The sequence below is a fragment of the Lissotriton vulgaris genome, chromosome 9 (genome assembly GCF_964263255.1).
Source record: "Lissotriton vulgaris chromosome 9, aLisVul1.2, whole genome shotgun sequence".
NCBI lineage: Eukaryota > Metazoa > Chordata > Amphibia > Caudata > Salamandridae > Lissotriton > Lissotriton vulgaris.
In genome coordinates this window covers 910,266,423-910,283,613 of record NC_141697.1, presented here as the reverse complement: position 1 = coordinate 910,283,613, position 17,191 = coordinate 910,266,423, and the positions used below count along the sequence as shown (strand labels likewise).

Here is a 17,191-nt window from a genome sequence, read left to right as displayed (position 1 = left end):
GGTCTTTAACCCCTTCGATGCTGATGACGGAACGGTTCCGTCATCAGCGTCGGTTGAGCTGTGCTGATGACGGAACCGTTCCGTCATGACTCCGCCCGCGCAAGGCGGAGTCAGCATGGGCGGGGAATTCGCGCCGCACGGAAGCGGTTAAAAGATCATTTATTTGTTAACAAGGCTTTGTTGTTTTTTTACCCCATCTTAGAGTCCCTGCATCTCCGCTCAGCCTATTGCTGGAAGAATTACCCCGCCTCCCAATTTGTATTAGCCCCCCCTCCCCGAAAATTGGCTCTAGTTGCACATCTGCTGCAGGTTACCCCAATTTTGATCTGCTCCAGACTTTACGAGAATGTTTAGTATCATAACCTGCTGAGGTTGAGCATCCCTCTACCTCTTATTTGGCCAAAGTGACAGTGTCTATTATTCCAGGCAAGATCCTACATTCCAACTTAGACAAGTTACAGTTACACACATGGCTGCCAAGATGATGGTTGTGACTTGGTGGGGGTGAAATCATGTTTGTCTTTGTTACTAGAAGAAGACCGCATTTGGGACACCGTATGACGTTCTATTTTTGGGAGTAATGTAAGCACATAAAGCCTTTATTGAGCAATTTTTTTAATGTTATGAATGTCATGGTTTCTTATTGCTAGTTTGACTATAAGCATGGAAAACATGTTTAGCCTCAGTTCCATGGGTAATTCATTATTCCACGAACAAAGTTTGTTTTTCAATGATCTTATTAGTTTGATTAGTTTGCAGTTTTTGTTAGTTCTCTCAAAAAAAATTCTCTTGTCTCATAACGCAGGTCAGCAGGATTTGTTTTCAATTATCCATGTTGCACTCAAACCTATGCACTCTTTTAACCCTTTCGATGCTCATGACGAGCTCAGCTCGTCATGAGGCACAGTTGAGCTGTGCTGATGACGAGCTGAGCTCGTCATGAAACCATAGGATACATCAAATATCAGCACAGGAGGGTAAAATGCACAGCAGCCAAGGTGTTAAAGGAAAAGAGGCTCTAATAGGCACCAAGGTAAAAAGGGTATGGGGGTATGGGGAGACTCGGAGGTTTCTGTACTGGTGGTCCTTTAACTGGTTGACAGGGACCCAGTGTTCACAACAAAATAAAAAATATCTTTCAATCCCTGATTCGTATTTTTGAGTCGATTTTCACTCATCACCTTGATCTTGTCTTGATATCAGAAGGGTTCTCCAGTTTTATATGTTGAGGTTTGTTGAGGATCAGCTAGAGACAGAGACCAACATTGCTGAATGCTGCAATGCTTGGAATTGCGGCGCCATCTTTAAGCAGACCAACTTTTGGTGGGCTGTTCATTCCCCGGGCTCGTTTCCGAATTGCATTTCTCTGCTGTTGGTGAAATCATCAAACAGAAAATAATGTGCAGGAGAAAGCATCAATTAAAAGTCTCTTCCACACGATAACAGCATTTACAATTAGTGCTGTGTCGACCTGTGAATTCCTTACTTTCCACTTCTAATATACCTTCAGATATCAATTTCTTACATTCTTTTTATTCTTCTAGAAAATTGCAGGAACCGACATTAGTGTTATGTGTGGCTAATGTCAAATGTGCGATAAGAATGTCCAGCGCCAGGACTAATGAGGACGTCGATGGTAGAAAGTTAAGTGTAAGAAATGGGGTTACTGGTTGAAGAGGCTGAAACCCTACCTAAGTAGCAACCTCAATCCTTGGAAGGGTGAAGTCACAAGCAAACCCCAAATTAATGTGTGCTCAACCCTCTAGTACCTTGGCACAGAGCAGTCAGGCTTAACTTAGAAGCAATACAATGTAAAACATATTTGACACCAAAACCTTAAAAAAAAAGCAAATAGTTTAACCAGAGATATGCAATTTTAAAGATTTTAGTGAAAATAGCACCAAAAAGTCTAAACCACCAAGTGCAACTATCTGGTCGTGCGAGACCAGGCGAAAATCAGTTACCTTCAAGTCCAGCACAACGAGTTCCGTTTACAGCGGAAGGGGCCGTGAGGAGAAGACAGAGCGTCATTCAAGTAGCGCGAAGTACCGCGTCAGTGTCACAGACGGTCCTTGCTGGCGCTTTGCATCGGCGATCCCTGCGTGTGGTCGATGCTGTATCAAGATAGTTCGCCTAAACTTCGTGTTGGTGGGTGGTGTGGGCGGCAAGATTTTGGCATCAATGGGCCCATTCTGGAAGAGCCCAAAATCTTAAGGGAGCTCAACTGAGGCCACACGAAGGGTCCAGGACCTGAGGGGCACCAATTGGGGATCAGGAACTCACTCTAGCACAGGCCAGCAGGGCTCAGGCAGGTCCAGGCAGCAGGCCGGCTGAGCAGTTGCTGGGAGCATCTGGAGCTTGCTATGTCCAGGTAGCTCAGAACAGGATATCAAGTGGCTGACCTTTGGAGTCACTTCAGCCTGGGACGAAGAAAGAAGGTCCAATCTTCCCTCTCAGCAAGCAGGACATCAAGTTGCAATCCTTCTGGCTGCAAAGTAGTATCCACACGTCCAGGAGTGTACTGAAGAGGTGTCTGAGGTCCAATATTTATACCTGGTGCCTTCTTTGAAGTGGGAGAAACTTCTAGAGAATTCCTTTTGATATGTTCAGGTTTCCTACCCCCCCTGCTCTGACTCCAGACTAACTTTAGGGTATATGCACTCCTTTGTGAGAAGGCAGGACACAGTCTATCTAAGTGTAAGTTGGGCTGTGCAAAACCTGCCCTCCCATCCAACATGTGATGGCCTATCCAGGCACACCTAAGCTCTATATTGTGTGTTGCTGTCCACGAGGAAAACAAAGAGATCAACTGCCAGCTACGCCCAGTCATGTGACCAAGATAATGGTTAAAGCAGAAAAATGCCAACCTTCTAAAAGTGGCTTTTTTAAAACTTTAATAAAAAAAACTGACTTCACAGTAGAAGAGGATTTTCAGTACAATTCCAAAGACCCTAAACATGAACCATTTACCTATTCCCATTTGGAGGTTTCAGCTTATTAAATGTAATCTGGTAACTCCAATGTTATCCAATGGGAGAAGCAGGTCTAGCAGTAGTGAAAAACGAATGTAAGATTTTTTTCACTACCAACCTTTTTACATACATTGCACCTTTGCACTGTGGGTTGTTTAGGGCCTATTCTAAGGGTGACTTATATTAAATAAAAAGGCAGATTTGAGCCTGGAAAAGGGTTTATTTTGCCAGGACAAAATGGCATTTTAAAATTGCACTCACAGGCTGCAGTGGCACACCTGATACATGTTTAAAGGGTAAATTAAATAGGTTAATTGGGTATAGGCCAAATGTACCATGTTTTAAGGAGAGAGAACAAGCACTTTAGCTCTGGGCAGCAGTGATAAAGTGCACAGAGTCCTAAAAGGAAACAAAAATAGTATCATAAAACAGGAGGGTGAGGGCAAAAAGTTGGGGAAGACACTGCAGAGTAAGCCAAGTCCAACAATAAGTAATCTGTAACACGATAATAAATAATGCCCCACATTGTAAGTAACATATTAATTTCCCCCTTTGAGCTCCATCCCTGTATTTCTAAAAAAAAAACCTTTCGCCATCTTTTAACCTCTCTACACTATTCCCTTCTGTGACCACTCTCATTGTCTCCACGCACTAACCATCCCTAAACACCCCAAATCACATAAACTCTAAACTATTTCTATATCATTCTACTCTTATTTTCCCTCTCGTCTGTGACTGTATCTATTGCAGCCCCTCTTTTTACCTCCCTAATCTAACCCTTTTTTTCTCTTTGCAGGTGCACCCTGCTGGGGTCTTCGAGCTGAAAGTCCACTCTTTCAGTAGCTCTCGCAACCTGTGCCGCATTGGAAGACCATGTCGCCTCTTCTTCAGAGTATGCCTTAAGCACTCACAAGCCGTAGTGTCCCCAGATCCACCCTGCACGTTTGGGACAGCACTGAGCGACATCTTCTCTGCCGACCCCAGCTCTATTGCAGCAAGCAGCCCCATTCGGGTGCCATTCCACTTCAAGTGGCCGGTAAGGAACAAGACAATATTGGCTTCTCAATGTATTTGACAATGGGAGGAATTTAGAGGGCGGAAAAAATGAGGATGTACATGTAAGGGAGGAGGTTTGAGTGTGAGGTGAAGCAGTAACATTTTGTGAGGTGATGAGAGCACAGATTAAGATGAAAACACAACCTTGAATCAGATGAAGTAACTCAGTGAATGTTAGGTAAGGCAATAATATTAATTGTACAGTGAATGGGCCGCATTGGACGGGTAGGAAGTTGGAGGTATTGCTTGCGGGGCAAAAGGACAGCACTGGATGTGGAGTGAGCTGGCAGCATGGGATAAAGGTGCAGCATTTCAAATGTTCCTGCTCCTTAAATTTATACCAGGCTCCTTCTGAGATTAACTGCTTCTGGGTGCTGTTATGCATAGAAGAATCCACCATTTTGACATCAATACATTTGAAGGCTGGTGGAGTGTAAGATGGCCAGAAAAAGCAGAGTATGGTGACGTTTTTAGGCAAACAGTGGCAATACTTCCAGAGCTCGAGTTCCAGGTCCTAGAAATGTGTATTTCGCATTTCTAAAAGAAATGTAGGCAGTGCTTGACTTGAGCCTGTGGTTTCTGGTACTTTGCACCAGCACTTAATTGCTACCAACCACATATTATGACAGTCTGAGGCATATGTATGAAAGTTTGGTTTTGCGATTCTCAAATAGCGAATTTTAGAGAATCGCTATTTGAGAATCACAAAACGAGATGTATGTAGGATTTGCAAAAAGATTTGCGAATCCTACATATTCCTTAATTGCGAATCGCAAAGTGTGATTCGCAATTAAGGAAACCCTCCCCAGACATTCTCAATTTGCGATTAGCAATTAGAGAATCGCAAAATGAGAATGCAATTTCAAGGTTGGAAGGGTGTCAAAAGGACACCCTGTTGCACCCCTGATATAAGCATGGGTGCACATGGGCTTGTATGTGTGCCACATAGCACTTTGAAAAATGCAAAAAAAAAAGCATTTTTCAAAGGAATCGCAAATTACCACCAACTTGGAAGTCGGTGGTAATTTGCGATTCCTTAAGGCCAAATTGCCCTTTTTCTGTGCATCTTACATTGCATTTAAGGAATCGCAATTTGCGATTTCTTAAATGCAATTGCAAAATAGGGAATCGCAAATTTTGCAAATCCTTATTTTGTGAGGCAGTTTTTCATTCATACATACCACTAAGCCCAATTGCGATCGCAAACGGCGAAATTCGCGATCGTAATTTCGAATGATGCATATGGTTCTCTGACACATGGTGCCGCTGTTTGTTTTATTTATGAGCATAACAACAGTTTTTTAATAATTCAATTCAATTAAAAAATAACTAATACATGCCATTCAAGCCACTCTTATAGCTTTGGGGGCCTGGAATAGTATGAAGTGTCACACTTGCAAGAGCGGGATGGCTGGTAGGTGTGTTTGTACCATCATTGGCAGCATGGAAGGAGCAATGGGTGGTGCAAGCTGCAGTGGCCACCTGAAGAGAGCCCTGACACTTTTAGATTTTGATAACCATGGGCTGCCTGCCCTACTCTGTATTTACTATATTTAGGATATTTTATCTGAGATATTGAGTTGTGGTTGTTTTCACAAATGTATGCACCAAACAGAATGGCCTGAACTTGATTTGCGTGCCTTGAATATCTAAAGGCAAAGAGAGGAGGCAAGAGTTTTTGATAAAGCTATCAACAAGACAAAAGCCAGATTGATAGTGTCAAAAATCTGGTGAAGCTGGCAAAGTTGTGTCATGCTGGTTCTACCATAGGGTGGAATGCTGAACTCTACTACATATAACAGTAATCAAAGCCATATAGATTTGTATTACAATAGTATAACGAAACAGATGGAAAAGCCAGGCTGTCAATGAACATCACTGTCAGTGCAGAGTAAGATCAACTATTGAGTAATCTTTCACCCTGATTTCAAAGAACCAACACGGAATCTCTTCCAAATACTTCAGAAAGGCTGGGCAGAAGACAGGAAGCCATCAATACGCCTTGCTGGGATTTAGAGTTGCAGGAAAAAGAAATGAAGTGAAAAAGTTAAGGCCAAAGAGAGTAAACATAGATGGCAGTTCACCCCTCATTCAGACTTGCTATCTTTTCATTTGTACCACAAGCAGCATGACTGTGGCTTGCTATTCCCCATGATAAATACATCCACGCAGTGCTGGAAATACCCTGCAGATGTTCATTTCATTCGCCTGGATGATTGTCCTTTCTGGGCCCCTTCACATAAGACAGTGGAGGTCCTTGAGTAAGAAGTGCTCTTTATTTAGTTGCAAACAACCATCTGCTCCCAGGGACCCATGCTTCATCACGCTCTGATCTACAACTCGACTCCTTGGTGTGGTAGTCCCTCCTGACAATAGGGAATCAAGGAGGATAGCCATGTCACAAAGTATAACTTTCACTAGTGAAACTATGGCCTCCACCCGTGGCATATGATATGGGAGGAGGGGAAGGAGGCTGCAGACGAATCTAACAAAATAGAAGGCAAACATTCTCCGTGCCGGCCCAGTATGAGCTGAATGTGTTAAAATGTAATGTAATCTACGTTACGGCCAGTGTTTTGAGCCGTTAAATCAACCTCTGTCTTGAAAAACAAAAGGTGAGCACACATAGTGCAAGCTCCACACTCCCCTGCAACCTGACCCTTCCAGTTGGAACCCTTCATTTGCTGGATGCATATATTGGGTCATCACTCCTTCGGTATCTTTGTTTCATGATGAGTGGGGAGCATTCTCATGTCAGTCATGTTGCACCAACTTTGGGTCTGATGTACTATTGCTCCTACCTTGTTCCACCAGGCAGACTGCAGAAGTGGTCCCAGCAGAGATCGCATCCAAAGAGCAATTTGTTATTTTTTCAAATAACACCACTGCCCAGAAAGAAAATGCAGTATTACTGAAGGGTAGCCCTTCCCATCTTCATATTTCATGCAACAGTGCTCAAAACTGATTCCACGGAGAGCTCTGAGCCCCACCTCGACAAGCTATCATTGAATGCTCATGAAGCTTGGACCATGTGGTAATTGCCCGGCTTGGAAACCTTTGTCTTCCTTTCACCAAGGACAGGAATATTGTTTTGTGGTTCATTGGCACTCGTACAGAGCACAATCTGCCTTAGTATGGCATTGCATGCTGATCCTAGCTGATGATGCCCTGTTGATGCGCTATCAATCAAAAGAAGGCTGGGAGTCTCTTCAGCTCTGCCAAGAACCAATGCCTATTTATTTGGGCGATTGCTGAACTCCACGTACTTGCAAGACTGATTCTCTAAATAACCTGCTGGCCTTTCATTAAAAAAAATATTCGTAAATATTTGTTTTGGAATTTCAATCAAAGGAGGTGTCTTTTAGGTGAACCTGTCACTGCCTGCAACTAACACGGAATATTTTCTGGTCCTTTCCAGGGAGTCTGTAAGAAAAAGGCCCCCGCAGTTACGCTCAAAGGCAGTTGGGAATTGCCTTTATCTGCCTGCTTTCGCTGATTTTTATGATCACTTTGGTCCTTCAGAGATTGTTGTTTACCCTGACTGTGATGATCCTCATAGCTTTGGGGTGGACTGGAGAAACCCTTTACACGGATTTATTTTTTCTCAGGCTTCAATCACTGCAGTTGTTGTGTACCCCAGAGTCTGGGGCATTGGCGGCCGGAAACATTAACATATGGTGAGGCTTGATGCCCAAAAACACATCATTTATGTTACATGGAGCCACGTCCGGTGTGTCTCTCTCTTCGGTGGTAATTCCAGCAGGCAGTTGGAAAGGGAAAGTCTTCCTCCCTTGTGCAACGTGATTCCAACCGATTGGTTGAAGCAGACTAATCCAGCACTCATTGGGGCCTTTGGCTATTTCTCAGCCCTAGGAATGTGCAGTCTGAAGTGTGCATGCCATATTGGCCAGCTGTTAACAACCAGCCAAGCTGACATGCGCACTGACAGGGGCTGCAGTAATAGTGCAATTGGAATCAGCTGCCGCTGCTCTGGGGTACACAACAACCACAGTGATGGAACTCAGCTTGAGAAAAAAAGATCAGTGTGTCTCCATAAATGTGCACAATAGCCTGCAACGAGAGAGAGGGATCTAATACGCCACTTGTTAAAAAGAGGGGCAGCCTTTCAAAAGAATATTATTTTCTTCTTTGAGTTCAGCCTAAAACATTTTATAGTTCTGACAATTTATTTCGTGCAGAGTTTAACCGAGAGCTATTAAAAAATGATTTAAGTGTCACTGTCACCTGTGCACACATCACTGCTGATCGTCCCAACAAACAAATCTAAATACATCTCTCCTTTACTTTATTCACCAACATGCATGGACCTTTTGTAATCAGGAAAATTCAATCCACCCCCTCCGTTACTCGCCATTAAGACAATTATCTTCCCCAATGGGAACTGAAAGCTGAGCGATTGTTCATCTCTTTTTTTTTTCCGCTTGTCGTTTTATGCATGTATTTGAACAGACGAAAGGCATATGCTCTGTTCCAGGTGCACTGTATGTGTTGTTGCATGTGCAAAGCGGAGGTTGTAGGGCAGGCTATGCACGTCTTTTTTAGTTGACAAAACACCTTGCAACCACACCGTGCACCCCTATGTCACATGGTATTACTTATCACAAATGTAAGGCACAAACAATGAAAACATTTGATTCTTGATAAGATCATCGTAGAACTTTTGAGTTATGTTGGTGTCTAAAAATAAATTGGCACACTTATTTTCCCTCAGACCAAATGTAAGTGTCTAAAGAAATTGGCACACCTATTTTACCTCGGACCCCCGGAGTGTCGCAGGGGTTCCTCCCACTCTTAAAGAAATAGGCAGTGAAACACCAAGTACAACAAAATAGATCATAATACATGCCAATATTTTAGAAAAGGAAAGTGGGAGATTTCGAAAAAAATTCGGGGGAATTTATTTTTTTCCAATGGCTAGCATTGAAGCAGAGGCAATTTTGTGTGAGCGACAGCAAAAATAAATGCATTTTTGACTTCAAAAAGTGTCAGTATTCCGTATGAATCGGGCCTGTTAGCATGTATGGGTCATACACAGGCAGAGAACAGTTGCCTGTAGTGCTAGTAGCACTCACACCACTCTCGCAGAGCTGGGAACACGTGGCAGAGCAAAGACCATGCCTCAACCTGCAAGCATTGTTAAATAAATACCAAACTGGTACACTTTAAAGTAATTGCTTTTGAATCAAAACACTGAAATACAACCCACGATGTACATCATGATTAACTAATTTCAATCCTCTAAATACAGCAATTTGTGCTGTATTCTAGCTCATTTCTTTTTCACAGTGCGCCATTGGACTGTTGTGGTAGTTTTTTAAGATATATAAATTGCAAAGCCAGCATTCAATCGTGTGGTCTGCTACAGATCTGGACCTTTGGGATGTGCCTAAAAGAACTGAACAGTCTAGACATAGAGCAACAGTGGTAATAATCCACAGCTGCTCCGCTTGAGCTAATCACAATGGACCCCATACAATCGTAAGTAACATTTGCCTGATGAACGGTAAACAAAGCTAATGGTTTACTGCCTGCCAAGCTCTGTGGGGCTCCTCTATCACTTTTGTGAAAGGCAGAAGCCAAGCCAAACATGGCGATATTGGAGGCTGGTGTCACTCCTTCTGACACAGCGGGATTTCTCCTTTCCAATTACCATAGTTGATATCTAAGAAAGGGTTAGGGCATTTGGGGCTGATAATTGATTTTTTTATTTGCAATTCCTATCAGTGAATTGCAGCTGGTTAAATAGGCAGAAGTAGCCCTGGCAAACAACGCTAATTGCCAATGATCATAGAAATGGACACTTCATGATCAATACTTCTTGCCTAACTACCCTGCATTCTAGGACTTTTAGTTTGGCTCTGTCATGATAAGTGGGATTCGAATTCCCAGCATGCATCATTTATTGCAATATTTTATTGAATTACCAGTAAAACACATAACTTGTAGCTCTTTGTAATTTGGTTTTGTTTATATTTTGTGTAAGAGGCCAAACCAGGCTCCCTGTTTACATTTAGCATTTCTTCTTGTCAAAGTCTGCATCAGCAGAGAGGTAATATGCACTTAAAGAAATTCTTGAAAACATGAGGTTGATTAGACTATTCTTGAGGGTTCGTCTCGTGCTTTGGCTTTTTGGCATAGGTGAGCACAACGTGCAAGATGCGGATGTGACCATTTTGGTTTGCAATGCAATTACATTAAATCCTTTGCCTCAATAATGACTATTACATATTGATACATAAGCCGCGTTGCATTCATGTTCATGCAAACAGATATTGGAATAAACAACAGTAATTTTAGAGGCTTGCACACTGTACTCACTTGCCTAGACAATTTTCACCAGTCTTTAGCGCACATAAGCTTGGCTGCGATGCCCAGTGGCCCTCCATTGCCGTACACTGAGTAACAAAATTAGAGGGAATATTGCTCCAGACCCTGTCACTCAGAAGATTAATTTCACCAGTCAGACTGCATCTGATAGGGTAGGAGCCAATGAGGTGGTTGCACAGTGGTTCACCTCCTTCCTACAAAACCGATCTCAAAGAATAAAAATAGGAAACTCCACGTCCGACCTACACCCTATAACCAGATGTGTCCCCCAAGGCTCAGTGCTATCACCTGCACTATTCAACCTCTACATGGAGCCACTCACCATCATCCTCAAAAAAGCCAACATTCCCTTTCATCTCTATGCCGACGACACCCAAATATAACTAGAAACCTCCTCCCTAGCAGACATGCAAAGACTAAACATCACCCTAAGAGAAGTACAAAAGTGTCTGTCCCGTAACCATCTGAAACTAAATCAAAACGGAAATTCTGCTCCTAGCCAGCAAGGAAAAAACCCTGCAAATCACGGAATGGTTAAAGGCTGTTGATGCTCTAGACTGCACTCTCATCCCAGCAGACTTAGTGAAGTAATTGGGTATCACTCTGGAACCTAACTTGGATATGATTAAACACATCAAGAGCACCGCAAAAGGTGCCTTCTTCAACCTAAAGCTACTAAGTAAAATCAAACCCTTCATCCCACCAACGGACCTCAAACAAGCCACTCAGTCCCTTGTACTATCCAGATTAGACTACGGGATCGCCACCCTCACAGGCATGGCTAAACTTCACCTGGCTCCACTAAGAACAACACTAAATGCAGCAGCCAGAATGGTGTCAGGAGTGAAGAAATATGAACACATCACCCCTCGCTAACAGAACTCGAGTGGCTCCCAGTAGAATTGCGAGCCAATTTCAGAACCGCCTGCCTCACACACAAAGCTCTACACACTGGCAAACCCACCTATCTAGCTGCCAAACTCAAGAAAGCAGGACAGACAAGAAACCTCAGAAGCACCAACTCTCTGCTTCTCATCCCTCCGAAAACCTGCAAACAAAAGACTCTATCTAGGTCCTTCACTGGAAATGCACCCAAAATCTGGAATGCCATTCCCATACATATTAGGACGAACTCTTCCTACAGAGCCTTCAAGAGCCAGCTCAAAACGCTCTTCCTCAATCAAATCCTCACAAAGTAACAACGGATCTTCTTTAACTCCCGACCACAAGACAAAAGACCCAGCAACTACGTTAAAGCCATCACTTCCCCTATATTCTGAACATTACTCCCCCTTACCTGAACATCAAACTCTAAACTTTGCTTCGATTACTACCAGACTATTACAGATAAATTATTATTATTTTTTTTTGTATGTTCTTATATAGCGCTCGATCGGGGAGGTATCTCGGCGCTTGCCTTGGGAACCCGTCCTGGCGTTTTCCCTGTGAGATAACCCCTACAGGGCATCCCCAAGGTGAAAGCCAGGCATCCCGCCGCGGGGGGCCGTTGTGGAGATTAAGCAAGCTTAATGCCCAGAGTTGCAGAGTGTGAACCCATGATTAGGTCAGGCACCGAAGCGAGAATTGTCGAGTCCGTGGACATTTGAGCTCAAGACCCTGCCGCGTTCGGAATTGAACCCTGGTCCCGGGTCTGACCTCTGCTTCAGGGTCTGCCTGCTCTAACCAGTGAGCCACACTTCCTTAGACCTTAGACTCATTATTTACCTGGCCACTCTTGGTGTAATAATCTGTTTATAACAATGTTGTCAAGTGCTCCGATACCTCGGCTAGCGCTATAGAAAACTCCAAAAATAAAAAATAAAAAATATATTTCTAAGATACTAGAATCAATCCAGTACAGGCACATGTGATTAAAGACGCAGAATCCTGTATCCCGGAATGAATGCTTTCAGTAGGTAATAGGAACATTAACATCAACACATTTAAGGGATATCTTGATACTTAACTCTTAAGCATGGACCTATCTAGAGAAATTAAATTTCATTACTCTTCATCCTCATCCAAAACAGGGATTAAATATGAGATTGCATCTTGTCATACCCGGTTCAGTGGTCATAATTGCTTATATGAGTGGGTGATACTTTAATATCCCCCAGTTTCCAATTTCGAATGCGGAAGACAGCATTTTTTAAAGCATTTTTGAAAACTTCTGGCATCACTGAGCTTCTTATGTTACTTTTCTTTACTATTTCTTCCAACGACAGGATTGCATTTTGTATTAAAGCTTAATTTCTACCAAACAACTATAATTTACTAACCAGACTACCTCTAGGTGAATAGCCCCCAGCATATCTGATGCCATGAGGTAGCTAAGAAACCATGGAATGAAAGAATTTGACAGAAACCATGGGTTGACACAGAATTCAATAAGTGTCCATGACTATCTGATACATAAACATATGTGGACTGGGCTATAAAACATTTGTTATTTGCCATCTTGTAGTCCCTCAAGGTGTCAGTTCTCTGAATGCTTCATTCTGAACTTGCTTTCCTTGAACCTATGTTTACCCACCAATTACTTCAGGTTTTTAAATTGATACCTTATTATTTTCACTTCCCGTGGGTTAACAACCGTGTGAAGAAGCACTGCATCATTTGTAAGTGGACATCTAGTATCTAGGAGATCCTCCACAAAGACATGTATGATTAGATTAACGAATAACAGGCAATTACGTTTACCTTGTGAACCTGGTCTTCAGTGGATCCTCTAACTCACTTTTTTCAAAGTATTACATCATCCCTTCCTCACAGGTGATTCCTTTAAGTTTCTTAACTTTGATTCTAGGCTGACCGACTGGTAGTTGCCAACGAGAACCAAGCTCATGGTTAGAGCAAATCTGATTGTTAGTGGTGCTCCCACACTCTTCTGCCCTTTAATGTATCCTCTGTGGTACATTGCTGTCTCCACCAAAAGACTTGCTAACTCCTCCGATCTTCATCCAATTGTGTCTTGTGAGTTTTTTACAGAGTTTACTTGAGAGCACGGGCACTCAAGCGGTTAAGAGTCGTTTCACAAAGCATGGAGTCTCACTCCCCTATTCTTAGATGGTGGGTCCAAAATGGTCTGTGTGCAGGCCCCACACAGCAGTATCTCCCATAACCATCCAACAGTGAAAGCAGCCAGACTCATCAGTCTCCTTAACTACCCAAATAAATGGAACCAAGATCTCTCTAGGTTGAACATTATATTAATCAACTAGTTTGCAATGAAGCTGTAAATGTTACCAAACTGGCTAGTGAGTGACAGCCATCTAAAGATCAGAAAAAATTAATTCCCGCGTATAGCTCCTACGCATTGAACAAGATCTTCTACTCTTAGGCTTTTACAATCAGCCGTTATACACTCAAGCCTAACTCATAATCAGGGCCATTGGAATTATGCGACAGGGGAACACCAAATTATGCATCAGCGAGTACCAAATTATATGACAAGAAAGGTCATATTATGCAGCATATTGCAGCACATTTTTTTAAGCAAGTGCAAGATGGCCAGTTAACGTTTGTGAAGTGCCTTCCACTACGTGCAAACAGGACACCATGTTTTAAGTAACTTTTGATCTGTTTAAGCTAGAAACAACTTTTTTTTGTTAAAATCTGCAGATTATGCAGCAGATAATTAATTGTGTGGCACATGCAGCAGATAATGAATTATGTGGCAAATCCAGCAAATCCAAAATTATGCAAAATAAAAAGTCACGGGTGTAGAATTGCATAATTTCAGTGGCCTGCTCATAATGTAGAATAGCTCACGGAAGTCAGGGGATACTTTTCCAGTTGACAGACTAACAAAAGGGGTGGCACCAGTCCCCAGTGGCCTGCACTGTTATTTTATCTTGTTCGCACAGGCTCCAATACATGTCAATAATGAAGGCCTCGAGAAATTCTTCTGATGATTCCTACTCTACATGCAACCAAGTTTACAGCTTCTTTTTGTCCAACCAGACATTTGAATAGATTTCTGAATACCATTCTCCCTATGAGGCAAATGCATATTCCTTGGGATCCGGACATTGTTCTGGCCATACATGTGAAACCAGTTTTCAAACTCATGGACTTCCTGTCTTATGCAGCTGGATGCATGTTTCTATGATTATGAAAACATTGCGCAGTCTGGATGTTCTTTAAGAAATTCTACTTTTTTTCCTGTTTGTGACTCAAAATGAAAAGACTCCCAGTGATAACTCTCACGTAACCACCCCTTCTAAGAGTTAGTGGCACAGCTGGCTGGCATGTGCATGCCGTCCTATAATGGGTTCACTCTACAGATGGTAGATGCTGCATGGTTTGCAGGGAAATTTAAGGCTGGGAAAAAGAGACAAAAAAAGATATTTGGAAGTGGGGTAGCCAAACTGATGAGTAAGTATCTATTTCCAGCAGTTAAAGATGAGTGTCAGTGCTAGAATGGGTCATCGGAAAAGAGTGGCAAAGTCATGACACTATGTTCTGGATGCTTGGTGTTGCTCGATATCTGGGCTTAGGGGTCAGATGGAAAAACTTGTTAAGTGGTTAACATAAACTACAAGTTCATAGGCACCAAATATGCAGGTTAAAGGAACATCACTTGATTTACAAGTAAAGGGGAAGAAACTTAGTGTATGTTGAAGGGGCAGCATTGAGTGTAAGCCTTACACCCCTATCCAGATCAATCAAAAGTTTGCACTATAAGGATTTGGTTCATTTTGGTTTGGGATGGAAGGACATCTTTAGGTTTGAGTAGAAGGGACAGGACTGGTTGTAGAGGAAAAGGGTTGTCAGTTCTAGTGTTGGGGGGGGGGGGGACTGCTTTATTGGGCTTTAGGCAAGAGTGGAGGAGCAACTTGGGGTGCATGTTGGAAACAGTAATGGGTGTGGTGTAAAAGAGGAACATTCGCCGCCATGTGATACCACATCTTTGGATGTATGGTTAACAGACATCTTGCTGCTTGTTTAAAGTAAAGCAGCATCAATGGGGTATGAAAAGCATTAATGCCAACCCTCCTTCACCAGCTGATGCTCAATACTCCTGTTTCTTCTAAGTCTCACTCTCTTTTTCCTGGACCCCCACATGCATGATCGGTAACTATCAGGGTTTATTTGTGTGGTATAGAAAAGCCAAGGACATGGGCTGTCGATTATGTGAAGACTCTTCTTTAGACAAGAGGTGAAATGGGAGGCTTTAGTACAAAGTATAGGAATACACAGAATGGAGTGTTAAAGGGGAGCCCTAGGATTGACTGGAAAGGGCAATATTCCATGTGATAAGGTGTTCAGTGGAATCCCACAGTTTAAATGTCCGTTAGGTAGTTCTTTAGGAACCAATGATTTAAGTTCAGTCATGGATGGTAAGTTGATAACTATGAGCTTTACTGGACTTGAGCTCCTGGACCTAGCTTCAGCTTCTTCTAAGAGCTCCTTTGTGATGTAAATAAATGTATATAGCATGCTATTACCCAAGGGTGTCTTGCTGCTAGCATTTAAAAAAGAAAAACTACCAGAGCCTAAATCAGTTAAAAATATTATCTATCTATTTGTGAGAAAAGGCCTGGTTTTTAGCGGTTTCCTAAACTTCCACAAATTTGGTTGAGAGCTTAAGTTTAACGGCAGAGTATTCCAAGGTTTGCTAGCACAAAAGGAAAAACTCCTGCCGCCCCATCTTGCTTTATTTATTCTGGGAAAAGCCACTAGTCTAGCAGAACTTGATCTGTACATACGACTAGGTGAGTGCCAGAAAAATATTTTTTCAGTATTCTGGTCCTGTCAGGTGAAGAGCTTTATGCACCAAACAGTGCTTTGAAATAATTCCTAACCCTAACTGGCAACTAGTGCAGGCTCTGCAAAGATTGAGAAATAGAGGCACATTTTGGAATTTTCAAAAGCAACCAGGCAGCTGCATTTTAAAAAGATTGAAGTTTTTTCAACAAACGGTTCTGAGAGCCCATATTCAAGGCATTACAATAATCCATCCTTATAGTGACAGTTTTTTGTAGTTCTAAAGGTATGGGAAGAAAAATCTTCTTTAGAGTCCGAAGTAGGAAGAAACAAGGAGGCGGTTAGATTTATTTGGTCTGAAAAACACAGTTTGGTGTCAAATATAACTACCAGATGTTTTGCCTTTTGGACCAGGGAGGGATGAGAACCAAGATTGGGCGGCCACCATGAAGTCATTCCTAAAGAATAGTACCTCCGTTTTTTCTGAGTTCAATTTCAGACAGTTTCTTTTTGCATTAAGCTCATGATGTGAGCCATGCAATTGCGAAACTTTTTAGCCACTCCTTCAGTTTCAGATGATATCAACACCACAGTTTGTGTATCATCTGCGTAGGGGGATTACTGCAAAACTGTTGCTGCAGATAAAATTGGATAGCGGGTGAAATAGGTATTAAAACGTGTGCGGCTAAGGGAGGACCCCTGAGGCACACCACACTGAAGTGAAAAAGGATCCGAGAGGAAGTCTCCAAGAGACACCATCTGTTCCCTATCACACAAAAACGAGCTCAGTGTGGTAATCAAATGAAGATCCGTAGTCCAGACGTAGTTGTAGACAACTCTTTATTGACAGGATAGATAGGTGGCAAGATAGCAGGAGAGAAGAGACAAGGAAGAAACCCCACCAGGAGCGAGCTACCAGCTGCCCAGCCTAAGATGGGTAACTGACAATCCAGCCACAGAAAGGCACTCAATCATTCTATGATGTCACAGGACATTCTGATGGAGTGGTACAGAGAGAAGAGACAAAGAAGTCATTTACCACACATCCTCCTTCGTTAGGGAACAACAGCAAGAAAGATGTGAAGACCGAATACAAGCACTCAGAT

At 42.6% G+C, this 17,191-nt stretch overlaps 1 protein-coding gene across 1 annotated transcript in view; it reads left to right on the top strand.

Annotated features, from left to right (window-relative positions):
* LOC147692496 (delta-like protein C) overlaps nt 1-17,191 on the top strand; it is a 78,408-nt gene that overhangs the window by 15,109 nt on the left and 46,108 nt on the right. The window contains exon 2 of the mRNA XM_086938706.1: nt 3,769-4,008. Within this exon, the coding sequence (XP_086794832.1) occupies nt 3,769-4,008 (240 nt within the window). The remainder of the gene's footprint in view (nt 1-3,768; nt 4,009-17,191) is intronic.